This window comes from Nelumbo lutea, chromosome 6, assembly GCF_056320005.1.
Source record: "Nelumbo lutea isolate HS-2025 chromosome 6, American lotus-T2T, whole genome shotgun sequence".
NCBI lineage: Eukaryota > Viridiplantae > Streptophyta > Magnoliopsida > Proteales > Nelumbonaceae > Nelumbo > Nelumbo lutea.
The window spans coordinates 59,310,703-59,337,628 of record NC_142689.1 but is presented as its reverse complement, the minus strand read 5'-3'; the positions used below and the strand labels follow the sequence as shown (position 1 = coordinate 59,337,628).

At 39.5% G+C, this 26,926-nt stretch overlaps 1 protein-coding gene across 1 annotated transcript in view; it reads right to left on the bottom strand.

Moving 5' to 3' along the window:
- Positions 1–26,926, bottom strand: part of LOC148849105 (transmembrane and coiled-coil domain-containing protein STS1-like) — a 62,203-nt gene that overhangs the window by 21,302 nt on the left and 13,975 nt on the right. The window contains exons 5-6 of the mRNA XM_088950559.1: positions 18,918–19,083; positions 18,622–18,774 (exon numbers count right to left, since the gene is read on the bottom strand). Of these exons, the coding sequence (XP_088806685.1) occupies positions 18,622–18,774; positions 18,918–19,083 (319 nt within the window). The remainder of the gene's footprint in view (positions 1–18,621; positions 18,775–18,917; positions 19,084–26,926) is intronic.

Here is a 26,926-nt window from a genome sequence, read left to right as displayed (position 1 = left end):
TTTGTTAAAAAAGAAGTCTATTTCTAGTCTCCTAATTGGGATTTCGGTTTTGGAAGGGGTCTGAGAGATAGTGAGGTTAGAGAGATGGCTCCGTTGCTAGAGGTTTGATTTCATTCAAGAGTGAAGAAGAGAAGAGAAGAGAAGAAGGAAGAAGAGAAGAGAGAGAAGAGAAGATGGAGATTGAACCGTTCTATTCTGGCGGCGTTGGACTTTTAATTTAAATAATAGGGCAACAACATAAGAGAAAAAAATAATAATTGAAAAGACTTAAGTGCCCTTGTGGCACATAACTAAGATTACATCACTCCCCCTCAAGTTGGGGCATAGATATCAATCATCCCCAACTTGTCACAAAGATTATAGTGCCACATGGAGTTTAATCCTTTGGTAAGAATGTCTGCAAGTTGTTCCTCAGAGCTGATGTAGGGAATACAAACTTCTCCTTTTTCCAATTTTTCCCTGATGAAGTGTTTGTCAACCTCTATATGTGTAGTTCTATCATGGAGAACAGGATTAGCTGCAATGTTGATGATTGCCTTATTGTCACAGTAGAGTGACATAGGATCACTGAAAGGAAAGCCCAATTCACCCAATAGGTTCTTTATCCATAGAAGTTTTGCAACACGACGAGACATGGCCCTGTATTCAGCTTCTACACTCGATTTGGCCACCACATTTTGTTTTTTACTCCTCCAAGTAACAAGATTTCCCCAAACAAAGGCACAATAGCCACTAGTCGATTTCCTGTCATCCATAGAACCAGCCCAATCTGCATCAGTGTAAACCTCAACTTTCATATGTCCATGTTTTTCAAACAAGAGTCCAGTCCTAGGGAATTTTCTTAAATATCTAAGAACTCTATATGTTGCCTCCAAGTGTGTGGTCCTAGGAGCATGCATAAACTGACTAAGGACTCCCACTGCATATGTAATGTCAGGCCTTGTCATAGATAGGTAGAGAAGTCTGCCCACCAATCTTTGATATTGCTTTGTGTTGCTATGGGCTCATCACTGCAATCCCCAAGTCTGTGGTTTACATCTATAGGAGTGTCAACATGTTCTGCTCCAAGCTTCCTTGTATTTTTCAAGAGATCTAGAATATATTTCCTCTAGGAGATGAAGACACCCTGAATTGAGCGGGCAACGTCAATTCCAAGGAAATAACGTAAAGGCCCCAAATCCTTCACTTCAAACTGAGTAGCCAAGAATCTCTTCAATCTCTGTATCTTTGAGTCCCAGTCACAGGTGATAATAATGTCATTGACATACACAATTAAAACTGTCATTCTTCCTTGTTCTCTCACAAAGAGTGTGTGATCAGACTAGCACTACATAAAGCCCATCTATTTTATTGGCTTGTGGAACCTACTAAACCAGGCCCTTGGAGACTATTTCAAGCCATATAGAGATTTCTTCAATCTGCAGACTTTCTGCTCATTTCCCTTAGCACAAAAACCTGGAGGTTGGGTCATGTACACTTCTTCTTCTAAGTCACCATTCAAAAAGGCATTTTTAATGTCCAGTTGATGAAGCTCCCAATCTAAATTTGTTGCTAAAGAAAGGAGAACTCGGGTAGAATTCATTTTTGCTACAGGTGCAAAGGTTTCCGCGTAATCAACTCCATACAAGTTCTTTTCCACTGTGCCATCTACCTTATGTTTCACAGAGAATACCCATTTGCACCCCACAGGTTCCTTTCCCGCAAGAAGATCTACCAAATCTCACGTGCCATTTTTGTGAAGGGCAATGATCTCCTCCTTCATAGCATCTGTCCACTCAAGAATAAGTAAAGCTTCTACAACACTTTTGGAAAGGGAAATGCTATCAATAGCAGAGAGGAATGCACGGAAAGAGGGTGAAACATTCTCATAGGATAAAGAGCGAGTCATTGGGTGGTGTGTGGTGCATGATTTGACACCCTTCCTCTTAGCAATAGGAAGGTCCAGATCACAATTAGAAGTATCAAGATCAATAGGTTCAGGGACATTAACTAGAACAATAGTACCTGGATGTGGTGATGGATCCAACCCCTGAGAGTTCGATGGCATAGGTTGCACAGCTTCAAGATGATCTGTGCCTATTGAACCTTGTTAATCTCGACCTTGACTTTTGTACCACCGCAAGACCAACTTTATTCTCCAGCACATAGAGACCATTCACCATGTCCCCTTTACCAATCGTCCTCCCGGAGGCCAAATCCTAAAAGACACAGGATTGAGGAAAAAAGGTCACTGAGTAGTTTAATAGGCAATTTTGGAACATGTAAAACATTAGATAGAGGTAAGCCGAATGGCAAAGATATAGATCCCCGATCAGCAATGGAGGAGAAGGATCCATCGACTAACCTCACTTTATCTTTGCCAGAAAGAATGGTGTATGATTGAAAAAAGGTTGACTTACCAGTCATGTGATTGGAAGCACCAGAATCAATAATCCATGGAGATTTGGAGGTATCAGTAGACATATGGAATGCAAAAGCTAAGTTATCTGAGGTAGAAGCAAAGGAGGTCGAAGGAGTGGGTCCAGAATCTACTTGTGTGAGAGCCCAACCATATTGTTCCAAATGGTCAAGGAAGGAAAAGATAATATTTTCCTTGAGATCATACCTAGGGGGGCAATCCTAAGAGTTCATAGTAATTCCTCCACTCTGCGACTCATGAGAAGCCAAGTTAGTCGAGGTGTACCTCTTCTGATTTGGTTTCTTGTTATGTTCTTGAGCTGATTTCTTATTTAGGCCTTGTGCCCACTTTGGCTTTCCATGCAATCCCCAACATGTCTCCTGTGTGTGTCGGGATATCTAACAATGAATGCACCACAATTTATCTTTATCATCAACCCTTTTCTGACCATCTGCCCTTTTCACTGAATTGGTATTACTTCTTGCAGCTAAAACAAAGGTCTTTCCCTCGGAGATTTTCTACTTTCATCGGACTGGACCAAAGCATACACCTCTTAGATAGAAGGAAGGTCCTTACTGCCCAAAATTTGAACTTGAATGGGTTCATACATAGGATTAAGCCCTAACAAAAACGCAAACATCCACTGCTGTGATACTAACTGTTTGTAAGCTTTGGCATCCTTTTCACTCTACCAATCGATGTTATGATAGTAATCTAACTCTTTCCAAATAGATGTAAGGGTAGAGTAGTAGGTGGATAAGCTTCTTTCCCCTTGTTTTCATGTTGCCGACTCGGCTTGCAATTGATAGATTCTAGCATAGTGTCTCTGCTCGGAGTAAGTTGACCTTGCTTGTTCCCAAATTTCCTTGGCTTTCTCAGCCCACATAAAATTTTGCTTAACTGATGGTAGCATAGTAGTCCAAAGCCATGACATAATCATGCAGTTTTCCTGGCCCCACTTACCATAATCGCAGTACCGGTCCTAGGTTCCTTCACTTTTCCACTGATATACCATGCCTTACCTCGGGCTGTAATGTACAACCACATCTCCTTAGACCATGTCAAATAATTTCTGTCATCTAAGGGAGTAATGGTCATTGGAAAGTTCACAGAGGCCATAACCAAGGCAGCTAGCAGAAGTTTCAGACCTACAACCCTCCTCCCGCAGTTCACACACTCACAAACACACATCCCCCACTGAAGGTTTCAGGTCAAAATGCAGCCACAAAAACACAGCACCTGCTGTCACAGATTTACAGGTCTATCCAACTTCACAAGGGATAGTCTAAGCTACACATAACATCTACACTTCTGCTGATGTAATTCTTCATCTGAACCAGGTCACACATGACCTACACAGGTTCTTCATCCACACAGTTTTGGATCACCGACCTACAGAGGTCATTAAACACGCCTACACCATTCAACTAGGGCAGATTTTAGGATGTTCTTGGTAACAATACCAAGAGCCAGTGATAAAAGAGAACTTCAGTCAAGGTTCCTGATCAGTTCGACTGATTTTGGAAGTTACAGTCTAGAGAAGAATGGGAGAGAAGAAGAAAACAGCTACCGACCTATAGAAAAAACTCAGTCAATCATCCGCCAATCTCTGAGTTGGATCTTTCTTCTCAGTTTCTGTTCTCAGTGCAGGTTGAACAAGTTTTCTCACTCTCAGTCCAGGCATGTGGTTTGTAAGATCTTCGATCAAATAAAAAAACTTTTTACAGAGTGCTGTCCTCCTCTGATACCATGATTTCATTCAAGAGTGAAGAAGAGAAGAGAAGAGAAGAGAAGAAGGAAGAAGAGAAGGACGAGAAGAGAAGATGGAGATCGAACTGTTCTATTCTGGCGGCGCCAGACTTTTAATTTAAATAATAGGGCGACAACATAAGAGAAAAAAATAATAATTGAAAAGACATAAGTGCCCTTGCAGCACATAACTAAGATTACATCAAGGTTCTAGGAAAAGCTTCTTTTGGTTTCTTTGAGTCTGACAATGCGTTTGGGTTCCACACTCGTAAGGACTTTTCACTTGCGCCTCTTTTTTCAGCTCTCTTTCTTCCACTTTCTAGGTTCTCCTTGTACCTTTCAAGGAGTTCTACTGCAACCCCATCCCCCCTAAAATTTGTGCTTTTTTTCTGGGAAGTGTTTCATGGGAAAATCAATACTATAGATATCTTCAAAAAAGGAAACCTTATCTCTGCTTGTCCCCTAACTGGTGAATTTTGTGCAAGGCTAATGGAGAGGATTGTTTCCATTTATTGGTCTCTTGTCCCTTTGTTGCAGAAATCTGGGGTTGTTTCTTCTCTCTTTGGAAGCAGGTGGACATTACTGTTAGAGGTGAGGTTTGTTTGATCCAAACATGTTTCGATGGCCTAAGAAGAGGGGAAGGGTAATTGGGGCCAGGTGGCTGGCTAGTTCAACTAGAAGCAATATAACTGTTGTTTCTTGGACTCCTGAGAACGAATACTTAAAGCTTAATTTTGATGGAAGTAGCTTTGGAAATCCAGGCCCTTCTGGGATTGGGGGGTCTTTAGGAACAAAGATGGACATGTGGACTCTGTTTTCTGGAGCAGCAGGTGTGGGAGACTCAATAAGAGCTGGGATGTTAGCAGTTGTCCAAGGTTTACAAATGGCTAGACAGTTAAACTTGAACAAGATAATTGTGGAAGGGGACTCCAAGATTGTAGTGGGCTGGCTAATGCAGAGACTGTTATTTGGAAATTCAGGGATGATGGAAGAAGATTAAATCACTCACTGCTAATCTATCAATGATGTTTCAATATCACAGGAAATCAGCTAATGGGTTGGCCGACTTTCTAGCCAAGCACAGGGTAATAGCGATCAGCTTTTCTGGGCTCAGTTGTAATTTATTTTTCCTATTTCTTCTTTGCTGCTAGTTGAGGTGAATCTCTCACCTCTCCCCCAGCTGATTGTATTGATGCTTTTCGGGTTTTAATAAAATTTATTTACCTATCAAAAAAATAAAAACAAAGAAAACACATGAGGGGAGAGACATTTGTTTGGCCTCCCTTTTGGAAGCATGCCACAAGTGTTCACCTTACCAAGAAAAACCTCTCAACACAATGCTTGAACTTTGGGTGGAATGGGCTTACTCCATCTCTCTTTTACCAGGAAGTTCTTCCCCCACCCCTCACCCCCCTGTAGGAGGTTGCGCAAGAGTATTGAAGAAAGAAGCACAAGTGAAGATACCATTAGAAGTGATTAACCAAACTCTGGTGTCCTCATAGATTGAACCAAAAAATAAATAAAAAACTAAATGAAGTTTGTCTACAAGTTGAATAAGGGCCTCACACTCATTATCCCTCAACCCCCTCTTAAACCCAACTTGAACTTGATGAAGAAAAGTAAACGAAATATGAGATAGGTTGTAGTTCGGTATTGAATAAAGGTCAGGGTAAAGAGAACTGAGAGGAGTTTCAGCTAGCCATAGGTCTTCCCAAAAGAGTACCATAGATCCACATCCCACATCATACTTGGTAAGATTGATAAAGGTTGGATATACCTCTTGTATTGCTTTCAAGGCAGAGTTCGAAGTTGAGGAACTGACCACTTTTGCATCCCAACCAAGTGCTCCCAAAGAAAGTCCCTCATCAACTTCTCTAGTCGACTGGCTATCCTATCTAGGATCCTAAAGGTAGATAGGAAATATACTAGTAGGTTAGCTAAGGTTGCCCTAATCAGAGAAATTTTCCCTCCTAAAGATAAGTAGTTCCTCTTCAACTAAACCAATTTCTTCCTAAACCTCTCAATCACTGGTTTCCAAAAGACTTCTGATGTTGGATTCCCTCCCAATGGTAGTCCTAGATACTCCAGTGGCCATTATTTAACCTCACACCCCAGGATCTCAGCTAGCATATTCAAAACTTCTTCTTCCAGATTGATCCTTGCTATACAACCTTTTCCTGAATTCACCTTCAACTCAGACAGATTCCAAGAAGAGGATGAGTTCTCTTAAATTTCTTATATCTTCTTGATTGTGTCCCTCACAAAATAAAATGATATCATCTTCAAATTGCAAGTGTGTGACTACCACCTCAAGCCTTCCAACCCTTCACCCTCTAAAAAGGTTATCCCGATTAACCTTCACAATCATCATACTTAGAACTTCAACAATTACAACGAAAAAGGAGATAAAGGATCCCCTTGTCTCAAACCTCTTTGCTGGAAAACAAGTCTCTAGCCACACCAATAATCAAGATTAAGTAGTGCACTAAGCTCAAACAATCCACATCCTCCATCATTCACCCAAACCCAATTTCTCTAGTAATTCAAGGAGAAAAAAGTAATGAATGAAATCATAAGACTTTATATGCCCAATTTACAAACCAACCCCTTTCCTCTCCTCTTCCTCTTTTTTGCTATTCACTTGCCACCAAAATGTGATCAGTAATCTGTCTCCCTTCAACAAAGCCTCCTTGAAACAGTGAAGTCACTTTTAGTAACATCCTTTAGAACTTTTGCCTCCTTAGGGATTAGGGCAATGAAAGTTGACTTTATTCCTCGAGAGATTTCCTCTTCATGAAGGAACTCATTGAATACTTTCAACAAATCTCCTTTGATAAAGTCCCAACACTCCTAATAAAAGGCCAAGGAGAAATCATCTGGTCCTGGGCCTTTTGATCAATCCATCGAAAAAACAACTTCTTTTATTTCTTCAATGGTAAAGATATTCTCCAAGGCTGCTGACAAGGCTTCAGACACTATCCCACTGAAGATCTAGGAGGGCAAAACTCCTCTCCCCAAAATTCATAAAGGTGTTGATTCTTGCCTAAGATTCCTCCACTTTACCAAAGAGTTCCTTATTCCAAGCTTTTATTTTCTCCCTTAGTCTCTTTAACATCCCCAAGAAACCAACACCTTTCTTCGAACCTCTACCACCTAACTCTTGCCACCAAGATTTCCACAAAGGTGGTGTCCTCCAACCACATGTTTTCAAACCTGAATGTGGATGGCCACCTAACAAGTTTCCTTGTTTTGGGCAAGTAGGGCAGTTATCTAAGGTTACTCAAGGTAAAGCTCGGGATGCCAATTTCTCCCACATCACTTTCCAATCTACCGAAAAACCTATCCAACTTAGAGTAGATCAAAGAGCCCTAAAAATTCGACCAGGTGTACTCGGCTTGTAGCAGTGGGAGTTACTTCAATTCAAAAGAATCCACAAACTCATTAAACTTCCTCATACTTTTGATAATACTTTGACTTGGTTTTTTTTTTTTTTTTGAAAAGGAATGAATGTTGACAAATGACTTGGGTTATTTGTCTTCGCCAAACAACCATATTACATTGAAGTCATCGCCTAGGCACAAGGTTCCCTCCCACAGACCCCTAACTACGCTTAACTCCCCCAAGAAAAGAGCCCTTTCTCTATAAGAATTTGAACCATAGACATTTGTCAACACTCATTCCTTTTCATCTTTCACTCTTCTAACTCTAATTGATACTGAAAACTGTCCTATTAACTCCTCCAGGCTCTCCAAATCGTCATTCTTCCACAGTGAGAATTCCTCTGGAGTCTCCCAAAGACGGTGCAAGTACCCAACTCAAACCCCTTGCACCCCAAATCCTCCAAATCCATCTATTGTCGATCTCCTGGAGTTTCGTTTCTTGCAATAACACCACAACCAGCTTCTCCTTTCTAAGAGCTTCCCTAATCAACCTTCTTTCCTTCGCACTTCCTAAAGCTCTCATCCCAGATCTTCTATTTATATTAGGGCCACATAACTTAATAATAAAGAGAATACAAAAGGACCATAGTGCCCATGCAGCACATATTACATATATATGAACATATTTAACATAGATATTATTGAAGTTGTGATTTGCCTTAGAAAGTTCTTAAAATAAGGATAAACATGAGGGAAGTACCTCTATATCAGTCCAATTAAGAACAAAAAGAGAGAGAAAGGAAGGGAGAAAGAGTGGGGGAAAAGAAAAAGATTTCAGCCTAAGAGAGGTCAAACTCAAACTCTCTCATAACTGCCACCCACTTTTATTTATTAGTATAATATGATGTACGGTTACAATTCTGCCCAAATATAAAAGAGAAAAAGAGACAAACAAATCCTGCTGTCAATAATTCTAACACTCCCCCTCAAGTTGGAGCATATATATCATAAAGCCCCAGCTTGTTACTAATGAAATCCATCCTTTGAAGATTTTGCCTAATTGATTTCGGGGAGCTTCTGATATGAAATGATACGCCCGATACAAGGCATATTGTATCGAAATTTTGAACCTTGCTAGAACTCAATCTGCAATAGATTTTCAAAAACTTAGATGTAAATTAAAGGATCCAAATTATCTAAAAGTCTTCATAAAAAAGGAGGAAATTAAGGTGAGGAAAAGGAAGTTGAGTGGCATTGAAAGATTAAGAAGGGATGTTAAGGCAGATAAAAAATTGATTACAAGGAGGAAAGGAGGAAGGGGAATCAATAGCTATCAGCGGTAGAAGGAGCTAAGAGGTTAGATTAAAATGAGAATAGTTAGTAGGAACGTTAGAGGTCTAGGAAGTGCGAGGAAAAGATTTTCATAGCATATGGGATTATGGAAAATTGATGTATTAGTAAGTTTTAAGGAGCTAATAGGTAAATTCTCAATGTCTCTAAAATTCAGATGGGAGGAGAATGGATTTGAATGGGTGTTTGAAAAATGTACATGGTCCCAATGACTATAGGGAGAGGAAATAAATGTGGGAAGAATCGGGGGATATTAGGGGTTCGAAGGGATCGTGATGCGTGTAAGGAGATTTTAATGTAATTAGATTCACAGAAGAAACCAATAATTCAAGAAAGAGGGTGACGACAAGTATGAGGAAATAAACAATTCGTGGATACTTTTTGAGATCAAGGAGCACCCACTTCTACATAGTAACTTTACTTGGACTAATGTCCAAACAAATCCAATCTGCTCTAAGTTGGATAGGATCCTATTTTCACTAGATTGGGAAGAGTATTGGGGAGGTTTGATTTCTAGAGCATTTCCAGAGGTAACATCATACCATTGAACTACAGTGATCTATAAAGAAGAGCGAAGAAATGTTGTGCCATCTCCATTTAGATTTGAAAATATGTGGTTGTGCCAATCGGGATTTGTTAATAAGGTTAAAGATTGGTAGATGGAAAGTAATCCTAGAGTGAAATGGAAATGAATGGGGTTCTATAAGAAGCTTCAATATCTAAAGGATAGAATTGTGGTTGACCAAATTAAGAAGTGGAACTTGTTGGAGTTTGAGGCTAGAAGAAAGGAAGCAAACTGTGGTTGACCAAATTGAGGAACTAGATTTGAAGGAAGAGGATCTCTAGAGGAAGGTGACAAGAAACAAAAGTGGATTTTGAAGAAAAATAGTTGGAGGATATCTTGTACAAGGAGGAAATAAGTTGGAGGCAAATATCAAGGTACAAATGGTTAAAGAAGGAAGACAGGAATACAAAACTTTTTCATGTTGTGGCAATGGAAAGGGAAAATTTTATTTCAAAATCAGAAGTTGAGGGGTCAAGTCAATCATCACCCAATAGAATGAGATTGTTAGGGCTTTTGTAGATCATTGCAAACCTATTTTCAGAAGGCCCCTAAAATTGAATGATATGGGTAGATTGGAGTGGGCAAGATTAGAAACAGAAGCTACAGAATGGTTAGAGAGAAAGTTTGAATTGGAGGAAATAAAAGAAGTGGTGTTTTCAATGGATGGATCAAAGCACTGGGTTCAGATAGTTTCACAATGGCATTTTATCAAAGATTGTTGGGACATACTAGAAGAGGGCATTTTGTTTGTCTTTGATGAGTTTTACAGAACGGAAATAATTGATATGGGGTTGAATTTCACTTTCATTGCTTTGGTCTCTAAGAAGAGAGATGTTGTCCATCCGAGAGACTTTAGACCAATCAGCATGGTGAATAGTTTGTACAACATTATAGTTAAGGTATTGTCTCTTAGGATTAGGCAAGTCCTTCCTACCATTATTGCACCTAATCAAGGAGCTCTTGTGAAAGGGAGACAGATAGTTGATCATTTTAATAGCAAAAAAAAGGACTGGTTTGCAAGCTTGTTTTAGAAAAACACATATGATTTATTAGATTGGTCATTTCTGCTAGAGGTGATGGTAAGCTTTGGGTGAGGTGATATGTGATGCAAATGGATGATGGGGTGTGTTAGGACATGTCATTATTATGTTTTGGTGAATGGGACAACAATGGATTTTTTTCCTGGCCTTGAGAGGAATAAGAGAAGGAGACCCTCTTTATCCTTTATTATTTACCTTGGTTGCAGATGTCCTTGGGAGACTGATTTCTAAAGTAGACTCTAGGAATTTGGTAAGAGGTTGAAGAATTGATAGGGAAGGGATACCAATTACTCATTTGCAATTTGCAGATGACATGGTACTTTTTTTTGTGAAGGAGGTGATTTTAGCTAGATTAGGAATTTGAAACTTATTGTACAACTCTTTAAGAAAATGTCAAATCTTAAGGTGAATTTCAAGAAAAGTTGTATAGTGGGAATAAACATGGGGGAAGGGGAGGTATTAGATTGTTCAAGTATCTTGAGATGTGTGGTATCCAAATGATCTTTGAATTATTTAGGTTTGTCCTTAGGAGATAACCTTGAGAAAGGAAATTTCTAGAATCCGGTTGTAGTAGGATTTGAAAACAGACTTGCTTCTTCGAAGAAAAATTATCTATCTCTTGGAGGGAGAATCACACTAATAAGGTCCACCTTAGTCAATTTGCTTGTCTAGTTTTTGTTAGTATTCAAAATTCCAAAGGGGATAGCTAGGAAGTTGGAATAAGTAATGAAAGATTTCCTTTGGGAACCAAGGGAGGAAGGAAATGATCATAAGGTTAGATGGGATTTGGTAAGTAGAAGCAAAAGCTTATTGATTGTAGAACCCGACTTATCAGTTTGGTTGCGGGTTTTGACTTTGTAAATAGAGCTTAAACCAAACCGACTACACATTTATCATATGCTATTGGTATACATGGCATCTAAGCTAAACTCTTGTAATTTTTATTTATTTCTTATTAGTAGTAAAATAAAGCACAAATATGGAGGAAGAATAGAGAAGAGACAAAAGAGAGAAAGGAGAAGAGAGGGGATATTTGAGAGTAGCAACAATAGAGAAGAGAGAAGGGAGAAGAGAGGATGTAAAAAGACATTACTACCCTTGTGGCATGTACAGTACAAAATACTCCCCCTCAAGTTGGGACATAGATGTCAATCATGCTCAACTTGTCACATAAATCATTGTGTCGCAAGTGATGGAGGCCCTTGGTTAAGATATCTACAAGTTGTTCTTCTGAGCTAACATAAGGAGTGCTTACATCTCCACTCACAAGCTTCTCCCTAATAAAATGCATGTCCACTTCAATGTGTTTTGTCCTGTCATGCAGGATTAGATTGGTTACAATGTTGATAGCAACTTTGTTGTCACAATAGAGTGACATGGGACCGACTACAAGTCCAATTCACCTAACAAGTTCTTTATCCACATAATTTCAGCAACTCTATGGGACATAGCTTTGTATTCTGCTTTAGGATTGGACCTAGTCACCACACTTTGTTTTTTTTTTTTTTTTTGTTTTACTTCTCTAGGTGACTAAGTTTCCTCCCACAAAAGTACAATATCCACTAGTTTATTTTTTGTTATCAACTGCTCTTACTCAGTCAGCATCTGTATGCACCTCAACTTTCAAATGCCCATACTTCTAGAATAACAAACCAACCCCAGGAAATTGAGGAATCTAAGAATCCTCTCTACAACTTCAAAGTGTGTAGTCTTGGGGATATGCATGAATTAACTAAGGACAACCACAACATAAGCAATGTTAGGTCTGGTCATGAACATATATAAAAGTCTCCTTACAAGTCTCCGGAACTTCTTCACTCCTAACTTCTCTCCCTAACTATCATCCAACCATGTCAATGGGTGAATCAATTGGCTTCATTCCTAACTTGCTTGTTTCCTCTAATAGATCTAGGACATATTTCCTTTGAGAAATAAAGATGCCCTTTTGAGAATGGGCAACTTCAATCCCAAGGAAATAATATAAGGGACCTAGATCTTCCACCTTGAACTTCTATATTTTATTTTCCAATCCTTGTGACCACTATGTCATCAACATACATTATTAGAGCTGCAAATTTTCCTTCACCTTTCTTTACAAACTATGTATGATATAACTGACATTGTTTAAACCCCATCTGTTGTACAGCCAAGTGAAACCTACTGAGTCATGCCTTAGGTGCCTGCTTCAACCCATATAATGATTTTTTTACCCTGCACACCTTCTGCTCGCTACCTTTGACACAAAAACCAAGAGGCTAAGTCATGTACACCTCCTCTAGATCACCATTCAAGAATACATTTTTATGTCCAGTTGGTGAAGATCCCAATCAAGATTAATGCCAATGAAAAGAGGATTTCGATAGAGTTCATCTTGGCTACTAGAGCGAAGGTTTCCGGATCATTGTGTTTTGTAGGATCTAGAATCAAAGAGGATGACTGAAAGTGGTCATGAGGTGAATAGAACCCATCTTCTTGATGTGCTTCCCAATCATCAAAGTCATCATGTCAGTAGGAACAATGAGATAGAGTTAGTGGGTCAGATTATGCTTTGGCATAATCGGTTAGGGCATTTCTCTTTTGCTTCTTCGTATTTTTTGTTTCCAAAATTGTTTTGAGTTTGTTAGTTTGTTAGCTTAGAGTGTAAGGGTTGCCAATTTGGAAAGCATTGTAGACATTCCTTTATAGCAAGAAATAAAAGATGTTCTTCTGTTTTTGAAGTTGTTCATACTGATGTGTGGAGGACATATCATATTTCTTCTATGGATGGTATCGATATTTTCTTATGTTTGTGGATAATTATTCTCGATACTCTAGGATACATTTGATGAGATCATGTGATGAGGTACCTTTTTTGGTTCAACAGTTCCATCAGATGGTGTTGACGCAAATTGGGGTACGAGTGCAAGTGTTTAGATCAGATAATGTCAGGGAATACTTTGAAAAAAAAAACTCGGCATCAAACCTATTGGAGCATGGAGTAGTCCACTAGAACAACTGTAAATACACTCCACAACAAAATGGCATAGCAGAAAGGAAGAACAGACATATTGTGGAAGTAGCAAGAAGCATGATGGTGAGTTCTGTAGTTCCAACTCATTTTTGGGGTGATGCAATTCTTACAGCAATTTTTTTCATTAATCGAGTATCCTCTTATGTTCTTGGATATAGCACTCCGTGCAGCCTTCTTTTTCTTGAGGGAGAGATGTTCCATATTCCTCTAAGGGTTTTTGGATGTGTATACTTTGTCCATGGTCTTAGTTCTCACTGCTTAAAGTTGGACCCTAAGGCGAAGAAGTGTGTCTTCCTTGGGTATGCAGGAAATCAAGGGGTATTGTTGTTATGATCCAGTCTCCGAGAGTCGATATGTTTCTATGGATGTCACATTTTTTGAGTCCACACCCTTTTTCTCAAGGGGTTCTTCTCAGGGGGAGTGTTTTGGGGAAGGAAGTGAGCAATCTACACTACTTCCTATTCTAGCTCCTTTGTCCACTCTAGTGTCTGACCCACCTACTCCACCCACTTTGCCACCTCCATTGTATCCTGCCTCTTAGTGTTTTACACGACAACACAGGGAGGTTGATGCAAAGGAACCCACGCCATTCCCTTTCGACTCATTGGAGATTCCAAAATCGACTAACACAGGTCTAGGTACACCCTTGTTTCCTCTGATGGTTTAGTTCCTATTGATACCACTACTAAAAAGGGAAGAGGAAATGTACTAATGGTTTGGTGCCTAAATGATCCAGGTACGGCTCTTGCACCCGAAAAGGTAAGAGAGTACTGCTCATTGCATCTCACACTATCTTTCCTATAGTGGATTATCTCCTTCCTATTGGACATTCCTTTTCTCCCTTGACTTTGTGTCTATATCCAGGAATGTTAGTGAGGCTCTCTCCAAACCTAAGTGGAAGACAACTATGCAAGAGAAAATGAAAGCATTGATTAAAATTCAGACATGGGAGATTGTGGATTACCTGATGGCAAGTAGACAGTTGGATGTAGATGGGTTTATATAGTGAAGTCATAGTTGTCAAGGCGACTAGGCGCTTTTCAAAGAGTGCCTCGCCCAAACGCCAAGAAAAAATATGTTAGGTGCATGCTTAGGGGACTGAAACACATATATTATATATAATAATTATTAAATAAAAAATATACAAAATATATAAAATTTTATTGGTTGGTTTTAGTCTTTATAATAGAACTTGTTGCATGTTATCAGGTTTTGTTGTGACGAAAGTAAAAACAAAATAATCTTTGAGGGGTTTCACTTTGACAAAAGAATCAAGGAAGAGGAAGAGGAGAGAACAACAGCCCTCCATCGTTCCCCCACAATTCTTCGTTTTGTTCTCTGTTCCTGGTTTAAAACAGTGGTTACACCCCATTTTTCTCTTCCGTTTTTGTATCTCTTCCCCAAGTTTTTTGAATCATTTTATTGGATTAAAACAAGGGTTCTGCCACCTTCTTTTGTTCTTAATTTTTTTTTGCGTTTTTTCAACTTTTTTTCTCTCACTATTTGTGTCTAAAACAGGAGCTCTGCCCCTTCTTTTATTCTTCATATTCTTCTTTTATTTTAGCATTTTTTCACCAACTTTTCTAGGTCTAGAATAAGGGCTCCACACCCTTCTTTTGTTCTTAATTTCTTGTATTTTTCCAGCTCTTTTTTGTTCTCAGCATTGGTGTCTGAAATAGGGGCTTCGCCTCTTCTTTTCTTCTTCACATTGCTTCTTTTGTTTTAATATCTTTTCACTAGCTTTTCTAGGTCTAGAACAGGGGCTCCACCCCCTACTTTTCTTCTCCATTTTCTTCTTTTATTTTAATACATGTTCTCATTAAGTAACACTACAAGAAACACAAGCACAAAAGTATGGAATACATAAAACCAAAAAATAACTAGTTTAGAAGAGGTAGAAATCCATTGGCTTCTTATTTTTAAATTCCATCGCCTAGGCGCCTGGGCACCCCATGGCCACCTAGCCTCGCCTTGGCACCTTGAAAAGTATGAGTGAAGTACAAGGCTGACGAAAGTATAGAAAGGTACAAGGCAAGGCTGGTTGCAAAAGGGTACGCTCAGAATTATGGCATAGATTACTTGGAGACTTTTGCACCAGTAGCAAAGATGAGTTCAGTCTGGATTCTCCTATCACTTGCAACTACATACTCTTGGCCCCTCTTCCAACTTGATGTGAATAATGCTTTTCTTAATGGTAACCTGCAAGAGGTGTCTATGGATCTTCCAATTGGTTTTTATAGCGATGTGGCTAAAGGAAAGGTATGTAGATTAAAGAAGTCTTTATATGGTTTGAAACAATCACCCAGAGTTCGGCTTGAGAGATTTAGAAGTGCATTGGTTGCATTTAGCTATACTCAAACTCAATCTGAACATATTCTATGAAAAGGAGGGGATCACTGGTGTTAGTTTTGATAGTGTATGTGGATGGCATTGTAGTCACAGGAAATGATTTGAGTGAGATTGATACCTTAAAGAAGAACTTGATGTGTCAAGATCCAAGCATGGGATATTCATCTCACAAAGGAAGTATGTTTTGGATTTACTACAAGAGACAGGAAAACTTGGGGCAAGGGCAGCTGATACACCCATTGATCAGAACCACAGGATAAATGCTTCAAAAGGTGAGCTAGAGAAGGATGTTGGAAGGTATCAGAGATTAGTGGGCCAGTTGCTATCAATGTTTTAAAATGCGGAGGCGTGACGTGAGGCGTGAGGCGTATCTGCTGTGGTGGTACGGTCAGTTTGGGTATCAATGGGTGTATCAGATTGGGAGGAAAAAATCCTAGTGGTGGTATGGTCAGTTTGGAAGGAAAGGAACTTAAGAATCTTTGAAGAGAGAGAAAGAAATAAGGAGGCAATAGTGGAGATTGTTACTGTAAGAGCAGCTCACTAGGTGAAAACACTGAAAGTATTCCAAGACTTCTCAATGGATGACTTCTTCTGGAACTGGAGGTCAATTGCCCTTTCTTCCTCTAGGAATCATAAGCTCTTGGAGCCCTGGCGCCCCCCAAGTGGAGGGTGGATGAAGATGAACTTTGATGGAAGTAGCTTTGGCAATACAGGGCCTTCCGGAATTGGTGGAGTGTTTAGAGATGAGAATGGGAATATATGTGGTTTGTACTCAGGACCTAATGATCAAGGTGACTCAATGAGAGAGGAATTTATGGCTGCTATTGTTGGGGTGCAAAAAGCTAAAGATATGGGAATTACAAGGCTGATTGTTAAAGGGGACTCAAAAGTAGTCGTTAGCTGGTTGAAAAATGAAGATGTTCTATGGCAATTCAGAAATGATTTCAGAAGACTCAAGATAATATCAAGAAATATGCAAATCCATATAAGATGGGTTAGGAGGTCTGCTGATGGGTCGGCAGATGGATTAGGTAAGCAAAGAATTCATAGGCAGCATTTGTTTTGGGCTCAAGATTAATTGTGTGGGGGATTTTGATGTAAAGAGTCTTTGCCCTAACAACTTCTTTTTGCACCTTTTTGTTCCTTAATATTAATAAAGTTTCTAGAGTTGCTGATAAAAAAAAAAAAAACAAAAAAAAAAAACAGAGGAGAAAATCCTTTGGCAATATATGAGGTATACCATCCTTTAGTCAATATATGAAGAAAGGAATGAAAAAATATTTTGACAAAAAGAAAATCATAGAAGGCTTGATGGAGCTTATTTCTCTCATGACAGTTCACTGGATTAGATCAAGAACAGAGTTCTCTATGCTCAGCAGCAATGACATTTTGACAGGTTTGCAGTGGTGACCTCTTTCTGGAATCCACCCCCACTGGATCTAAACTATGATGGTTAAAGTTTCAGAACACCAGGCTGATCAAGAAAAAAAAGTTTCAGCAAACCCAGTGACTCTAAAATTGGAAGGAGTATTCAAAAATCACCATCAGCACATCCTGTTGCTGTTTTGTAGTCTTGTAAGGATAGGAGATTCTACAAGGGCAGAACTACTATCCTTTCTACAGGGTCTTGGACTAAGCTTTCTTTAGGATTTTTCTGGCATTATAGTATGATACAGTCAGGAGTCACGTCATAATAGGATAGTAAGAAATGAGATTATGGATCTCCGAGATTCTAGCATCAAATAAGAGAAAAAAAATCCTTTACCAAAATTTACAGAAATCATTTCAGTGGTCTGTAGATCTGCAAATGGTAAAGCACAAGGACTAGCTAGAGAAGGGCTTCAGCATAGAATTATATCAATTGGAGATTATTAGGCCTCTTTCCTCCCTTCCATCTCAAGGCTTCCTCAAGCTCATATTTGATGGCAGCAGTGAAGATATCTGGGTCCATCTGGTATAGGAGGAATCTTCAGAGATGAGGAAGGAGAAGTCATTGCGATCTATTCTGGTCCAATTGGAATAGATGATTCATTGGGGGCTGAAATTATGGCTGTTGTGGAAGGCATCCAAAAGGCTAAAAAGATGAATATCAGAAAGTTTCTCATTGGGGGTGGTTCGAAGCTTGTGGAGGAGGCTGGATGATGGTACTATATCTTTCGGAAGAGAAAAGTCATGAGATTGCTACAGGGGGGTGGAGGTGAAGTCAAATGGGTGAGAAGGGATGTCAATGCCTTTGCTGACACACTTGCTAAACAGTGGGAAGGGATAGTTTCTTTTGCACTATGTTGTAATAAAAATTTCTGTTGGGGTGAAGGGTGGGGTGGGCTAAGAGAGTTTATCACTCCCCCTTTCTTTTCTTGTACCCATCATACTCCTTAATTAATGGAATTGTTCTGTTATTGATCAAAAAGAAATATAGAACTATATCCATTATCAAGGATCTTATCCCCCATGGTAATAATTGATTGTTTGAGTTGGTTGGTATTTGTATTAACAGGGAGAGAAAGAGTTTATAGGTTGATTTTTTTCTTTTTTCTTTTTTTTTTTTTTTTTTGCATGTGTGGGGAGTGGGGGGTGATTCCAGGGGAAACTTGACGTAGAAAGAACAAAATCATGAGGTAGGTAGTGTATACTAGCCTACAAAAACTGACCATAAAACTTGTAGAATCTCTGTGAATACATACTCTGTCTTGCCTTCAGCCATTTCCAATGTAGAAAGTTCCATGTAAAACATAAAAGTCGTCAAGAGAAAACCAAACATTTATAAACCATTTATTTACCTCCAAGCGATGCAGCAACAGCAACAGAACCAGCAACTGACCCTGCAGCAGTTGCTGCAGCAGCAAATCCACTTGCTCCAATCACAGGTACAAGAGATCCCAATGTAGGAGCCAAAGCACCAAAGCCCGCAGCAATTGCTGGAGCAGCTAAACCTGTTAAAAGAATGCAATACAAGGTGAAAGATTTAAAAAAAACAAACAAACAAACAAACAAACAAATTGTCAGAAACTAAGTTGCAGAGGAAAAGTGTGATTGTGAAAATATGGGGGGAGGGGGGGATGTGATTATGCCATACCACCAGTGATTGCCAACAAGGTCCCTCCAGTTATTGCAGCTGCCCCAATAATACCTCCGCGTTTCCATTTAACCCATGACTTGTCTTGGGATTTGGCTACCTCCTTTGGCTCTTCAGATTTCACCAGATCCCTTGCAGAGCAAGCAACCAAGACCTCCATGGCTTCCTAAGAATCAGTAAGAGCTAATGTTTAAATTCAACAGGCATGTATTACAGTTCAGTATGCAGTCAACTGTTTGCACAAGAAAAGCATAGAAAAGCTTAAGTATTGTGGGCATGTATAACCTAACTTCTCCATAAGCAAAGCTACTTCAGAAAATATCAGAGATTTCCAGAATATTGTCAATCAAAGATAAATACAATAGATCTTTCCGATAAAAAAGAGGAAAAAAAAAAGACTTCTAAGAATTTCCATCCTATTTTTTTGATGAATAAGAAGATTTTATTAAAAAGAGATAAAAAGATAAAACTGTTTAGAGAGAGGCACAAGCTGCAACCCCTCCCACCAGACTAAATAGAAAGACAAATTACAAATGTGCCTAGTAAAATTGTTCCCTATTTGCCCCTTGCTTGGCTAAGCTGTCAGCCATAGCATTTGCTGATCTCCCCACCCATTGTATCCTTACACATATATTCCTGGTCAGCCACTTTAATTTTTTCAGTTCATTTTTGTAACACCAGATTACATTCTCCGGGTTCTGCAACCACCCCGCCACCACCTTAGAGTCACCTTCTATTAGTAGCTGTTGCACTCCTAACTGTACTGCAAATTGTACCCCCTAAAGGGCAGCTAGTAATTCTGCCCTAGAGGAGTCCCCCTCACCAATAAGACCAGAGTATAAGAGAGCCACATTACCACTTTCATTCATTATAATCCCTCCCATTCCAGAGGGGCCTGGGTTACCTTGGCTGCTGCCATCAAAATTTAATTTCATAAAAACTTCAGGAAGGGCTGCCCAAGTCATATACACCTTGTTCTTTCTTGAGGAGCTACTTGCCACTTGTAGAGAACAGTAATGTGGTCCCCACTGTGTTCGTTAGTTTATGATTATAGTTAGTTTCAGATAGCAGTTTCAGTTGGTAGTTTTATTAGTTCTTTTTATTTATTTCTTTTGCCATGTAAGCAGTAAGGGTAATTCAGCCCTTTCACCTTTTATTTGAGTATTAATATAAATTGTAGAGTGGGGCAACAAGATAGTCAACTCTCTCTCTCTTTTCTGAATTCTTCTCCTCGAGTTCTCCTTCTCATCTTCTCTTCGTCTTTTTCTTTCTTTCTCAATCTTTTCCTCATTTATTTCACATTGTATCTAGGACTGATTGCAGTCCTATTCGACTATGGTATCAGAGCCAACCTAGGAGTTCTTATGCTAGTCTAATCAGGCCGACTACATGAGAACTTCCTAGGGTTGGAAGTTTCAGCAGAGATATGTTCATCAGCTGGTTCTTGGAGGTTGCTGGCAGTATGCAATTGATGCCCAAAGGTTTGTAGGGCTTTGGTGAGAGTTCAGCAATCAGGAAGAGTCAGCAGAAGGGAAGAAATCTCAATTTTAGGGTTCAGACCTTGGTTTGAAGGTGGCGGCTAGACCTTTCTCAATAAGTTGACATCTTTTCTTGAGATCAAACCTTAAAGGACATTCTTTTTATCAATCTGGGAGGTGCAGCTGGAGGATCTTTAGTTCTCTCCTGAGATTTTAGGGTTTCTTTCTTGACCTACGATCAGTTCTAGGATTGAAACCCTAAAGTTTATGATTGTTGCCAATTCTAAGGCAATAATTAGACCAGTTTCAGCATTCAAGAGTGAGTTTTCTGCTTTCTAGAAAACCAACAAATCTGATTCATCTTTTCTGGGTGGTGGCCAAACCTTCTAGGTTAACAATCAAGTGAACTTTGGGTGTAATTTCACCTATTTCAGTTCTAAAAAGGGGTTTTTTGACCGATAAATTAAGAAGGGCTGGCAGCAATGGAGTTTAAAAATCAAGGGGGAGGTTTTTTGGGGGCTGGTAGTTCTAGTAGCATGCCTGATAACAACTTTTAGATTACCACTATCAAGTTTGACGGATCAAATTACTTGGAGTGGGCCCAATCAGCAATAATGGCCATTGGGGGTAGAGGGAAACTGAATTATTTGTTGGGGGATATAAAGGAACCAACTAAGGAGGACCCAACCTATGCCAAATGGGTTCAAGAGAACTATTTGGTTATGACATTGCTGTGCAACTCCATGCAGCCACACATCAGCTGAAACTACTTATGGACAAAAACAGCTAAGGAAATTTGGGACATCATGAAAGAGACCTACTCCCAACCCCTTAATGTTGGTAGGGCTTATGACCCGAAATGTGAAGTTAATAATCTTAAGCAAGGAGAGAAACTAATCTCAGTTTACTTCTCAACCTTGAAATCCTTATGGCATGAAATTAACCACCTAAAAACAATTGAGTGGGAAAGTCAGAAGGATACACAAACTTACAGAAAGTAAGTTGAAACTAATAGGGTGTTTGAAATCCTAGTCGGTCTGAATTATGAATATGATATTGTGAAACAACAAATTCTCACAAGAGAAAGTATGACCTTATCACAAGCCTACTCCTTAATGCACAGTGAAGACAATAAGAGAAAGGTTATGTTGCAGCATCAGCCTTTTGAATCAGCCTTAGCAATAGTTAAACCAAATTTTAGGGTGATAAGGAGAGGGATATGAAAAAGGAAGATAAGAGGGACCTAATATGTGAACATTACAAGAAACCTAAACATACTAAAGATACACGTTGGAAGTTACATCCACATCTAGTTCCAGCAAAACTCGGAAACAAAAGGGGAAATGCCAATGTGGCTGTTACTACTAATTGTGCAACCTCATCAGGCACAAGAGCCATATCCCTAGATACCTTAGCTGTTGTCCAGGCTGCTCTGACTCAGTTGGAGGGTGAAGTTAGTAATTCAGCACCATTATCTCATCCGTCAGTCACAACATCTCCTCCTCCCACTTCAACTTTTGCTCATTCAAGTACACAGGCCTCAGCTTATCATGCTTCAGCCCAGGTAACACTGAACCCTGTTGGGTGACAAATTCAAGTGTATCTGATCATATGACTGGTTTGTCCTCACTGTTTACTACTTATCACTTATCCTTTGGCAGAAAGTGTCTATTGTTGATGGCTCTCTTGTTCCCATTTCTAGCAAGGGAAACATCAAATTGTCTAATGCCATTTCTTTGTCTTCAGTTTTACATGTTCCTAAACTTAGCACTAATTTGCTTTTAATTAGTAGCATTACTAAAACCCAAAATTGCTCAGTAACTTTTTTCCTTGATCGATGTGCTTTTTAGGATTTGGAGACAAAGAGCATGATTGGGATTAGTCGTGAGACGAATGGAATCTATCTGCTTGGAGGGAGCTCACATGAGGAAGATGGTGAAGCTAGGAGGTCTTTTGTTTCTCAGTCTGTTGATCAGGTTATGCTTTGGCATAATCAATTGGGTCATTTATCTTTTAGGTCTTAAAAAAGTTTGTTTCCTAGTTTGTTTGAGTCTCTCCAGATGTCCAATTTGAAATGTGAAAGTTGTGAGCTTGCAAAGCATTGTAGAACAACCTATTCATTGAGTAATAAAAGTAGTATTTCTTTTGAAATTGTGCATAACGATGTTTGGGTAGCCTTATCACATCACTGCTATGGGGGGGGGGGGGTATAGATATTTCTTGTTGTTTGTTGATGACTATACGTTCTCGAGATGAGGTTCCTACCTTAACATGGATCTTCCATCAGATGATTTTAACCCAGTTTGGGGTCGAAATCAAAATTTTCAGATCCAATAATGTGAAAGAGTACTTTGCAAAAACATTAGCCTCATATTTCCTTGACCATGGGATTATTCATCAAAGTACATGTCCTCATACACCTCAATAGAATGGGTTTCCTTGATTATGCACAAACTCAAGGAGGAGGTTTGTCTCTATGGATGTCACTTTCTTTGAGGATGTACCTTATTATCCTAGGGTTTCTTCTCAGGGGGAGAGTAGTGAGGTTCATTTATCATAAGTTCCATTACATGTCCCAATCACTGAAGAGTGTAGTGGGGATGGTTGTTAGAGGTGTTGGGATTTGAGAGTTTATCACAAACGGTGGAGGCAAGTTGATTTCGGTCATCAGCAATCCAGGCCAGCCCCAATTCCTTCTGCGGATCCAGATCCAAGTACTACAATTCCTTTATCTTCCATTACAGATGAGATACCTTCCATTGTTGAGTCTTCACCCCCTTTTGTTGAGCCTTCATCTCCATTGGATGACCTTGACCTTCCCATTGCAGTCCGTAAAGGCAAACACCGTTGTACCTCATATACAACTCACTACATTTCCCAGTTCTTGTCTTATGATCATTTGTCTCCATCTTACAAGTCCTTTTTGGCATCCATTGTTGCTATTCCCATTCCCAAAACAGTGCAGGAAGCCTTGTCAGTACCTGAGTGGAAGGATGCAATGAAGATAGAAATGAATGCCCTTTTGGAGAACAATACACGAGAGCTAGTTGATCAACCTAAAGGGAAGAAGCCGGTTGGATGTAGATGGGTGTTTACTGTGAAGCATAATGTTGATGGTTCCATTGAAAAGTAGAAGACTAGATTAGTTGTAAAGGGATTTACTCAAACATGTGGCATAGACTACTTGGAGACTTTTGCACCAATAGCAAAAATGACCACTATCAGAGTTTTATTATCTCTTGCATCCAGTTACTCATGGCCATTTTTTTAGATGGATGTTAAAAATGCCTTCCTCAATAGAGACTTGCAAGAAGAAGTTTACATGTAGTTGCCTCCTGGTTTTTATATTGCAGAAATAGGAAAAAAGGTTTGCTGGCTAAAACAATCTCCCAGAGCCTGATTTGATAGATCCAGACAAGCTCTAGCAAAATTTGGCTATGTGCAGGCCCAGTCAAATCACACTCCATTTATTAAGAAAATGGATTCATCCTTAACACTGTTTGTTGTATATGTGGGTGATATTGTTGTGACAGGGAGTGATACCTGTGAGATTGAGTCTCTTATACAATTCCTTCATCAAGAGTTTGAGGTAAAAGACCTGGGAGAGCTATGATATTTCTTGGGTATTTAGGTAGCTCAGTCTAAACATGGGATTTTTGTTTCCCAAAGAAAGTATGTTCTTGATTTGTCGTAAGAAATAGGGAAGTTGGGTGTTAAACCTATTGACACACCTATTAAACAAAATCAGAAGATCAGTGCAGAAGGTGGAGAACCCCTTGAAGATAAAACTATGTTCCAATGGTTAGTTGGAAAACTTCTCTATCTTTGTCTCACACGACCGGACATCAATTATGTAGTCAGTGTTGTTAGTCAATATATGCTCTTTCCTAAAACTACTCACCTACTTGCAGTTTAGAGGATATTGGCATATTTGAAGAGGTGTCTAGGTAGAGGTATACTATTAGTTGAAAACAGCCCTTTGAAGTATGGGACTGTGTAAGATTAGATGAAAACCAGAAAACCAAACAAATGAGAAGATTGGAGAAGATAAGAGAGAGAGAGAGAGCTGGCGACAAGGAGCGTTAAGAGGATGAGAGTTTCGAACTTACCCTCCCTCTAACACTAATACAATTTTATTAAGTTAATTCTTGAATAATTACAAAAGAGGCCCTTGGTTGGGCAAGAAATTACAAAAACAAAGCATAGAAGAGTATGGGCCCAGAATAAGGCCCATTACAGAGAAGAACATAAATATAACATAGAATAACAGCCTATGGGCCATTCAGCCATCTTCTCTACACTATTCAAGGATAATGGTCACATGAAAATAGAAGTTTACACAGATGTTGATTGGGTTGGGTGTGTTGATGATAAGAGGTCTACCTTTGGATATTGTGCTTTTGTAGGAGGTAATCTTATTTCTTGGAGTAAGAAATAAAATGTTGTTGCTCGCTCCAGTGTTGAAGCTGAATATAGGTCCATGGCAAATGGTATGACTAAAATACTATGGTTGAAATCACTATTTGAGGAGTTCAGTATTACTTATAAGAAACCCTAATGTTGTACAGTGACAATCAGGCTACTATTAATATAACCCATAATCTGGTACAACATGACAGAACTAAGCATATTGAAGTGGACCAACACTTCATTAGAGAAAGAGTTGCTTCTCAAGAAGTGTGTCTTCCATATATCACCTCCAACATGCAGCTTGCAAATCTTCTCACCAAGGCAGTTGCAAAGACAAAGTTAGAAGCAGATCTATGCAAGTTGGGAATCACAAACATCTATTCCCAACTTGAGGGGGAGTGTAGAGAACAATAATGTGGTCCCCACTGTGTTCCCCACTGTGTTCGTTAGTTTATGATTATAGTTAGTTTCAGTTGGTAGTTTTATTAGTTCTTTTTATTTATTTCTTCAGCCATGTAAGCAGTAAGGGTAATTCGGCTCTTTCACCTTTTATTTGAGTATTAATATAAATTGTAGAGTGGGGCAACAAGATAGTCAACTCTCTCTCTTTCTGAATTCTTCTCTTCTTCTCTTCGCCTTCTTCTTTCTTTCTCAATCTTTTCTTTATTTATTTCACATTGTACCTGGGACTGATTGCAGTCCTGTTCAACTAATCCACTGCTGCCCACTGCCTCCAAAGATCATTACAGGAGAACTAGTGAAATAAATCCAAAGAAAATCTATTAGTTGATTGTCTAGGTATATTGCCCTCCTAAGAGAAGTAAGTCTATTACATCAAACTAGTTAATAAAGTCCACAAACCTTCACATACCCCTAGTTCTCTGGGTTTCTCCCTTTCGGTCCTCCATGAACCTGACAACATTGAAATCACCTCCCAAGACTCAAGGGATGTTGAGCCCCCTTCTTGCATTAGCTAAATCCTCCCAAAGTCTCTCCCTATCCAAGCTGACTGTCAGACCATACACATTGGTGAATTGCCTTTGGCTACCTCCTTCAAACTCCAAAATTACAAAGACCAAAAACTCCCCTGCCTAAGAAGAAATCAAATTGCACTTCTGCATGTCCCATATAATTAGTAATCCACCAGCTGAACCTCTGGCCGGCTTACTTACCCATCTCACTTGACCCTGCCCCCAGATGCTTCTAACCACCCCAACCTCCAGCTTTGTTTCTTGGAAGAAAATCACATCTGACTTCCACCTATTCAGAAGATCACACACCACCATCCTACCAGATCCCAACCCCCTCACATTCCAAGAAAGAATTTTCAGATCCATATAAAACAGAGAGCTCCCCTAAACCCCTTATTTCCCTTTTTTGTTATTTTTAAATCCACAAGACAACCTCATCATTTCCCTTATTTTCCTCACCCCCCGAGTTCCCTTTTTTCGCTAGTAATTTTCCTCTCATCTAAACATCTTTTTTCAATATTTTCCAGGTATCTCATCGTCTCTTCCTCCAAACTCTCTATTGAAACCCCCAGAAATTTTCCCAATCCCAGAAGTTTTAACATAACCTTCCTGGGTTATCCTCTGTATGTGCCTCTTTGTAAACCTGCAAAGAAGGTTCCTGCCCTGCCATACTGAAACTCTTTGATGGTTGCTTTCCTGGAATGGATTTGGTTGCTGGAGTACTTGTACCCTGGCCATCCTTTTTAGTTGCTGCTAGATTCCCTTTATCCTTGTTTCCAAGGCCTTACGAACCAGAAACTTCCTCCTCCAGAAAAAGTGGAGAAATTTTCATCTTCCCACAACTCCTTTGTAGCTTGTAGATTCACACTTCCAAGGCTTAGAGTATCTTCCGAATCTGAATCTGAAACACCCTCAACTTCTGTTGGCGTATCTTCTTCATTCTCAAGATCACTACGTCGAACAGACCTGGGATTGTGACAGTCTTGGGAAGGTCGAGGGAGCTTTTTCGAAGGAACCCATTGTAATGAGCAGGTTTTCTGGTTCGAAGTCTTCACAGACTTGGAGGAGCTCGATGGGGACGATGTTGGACGAATTACATCGTCTATCAACTGGCCAGCTTCAGTCACGTGTGTTTTTAAGGGAGCATGTG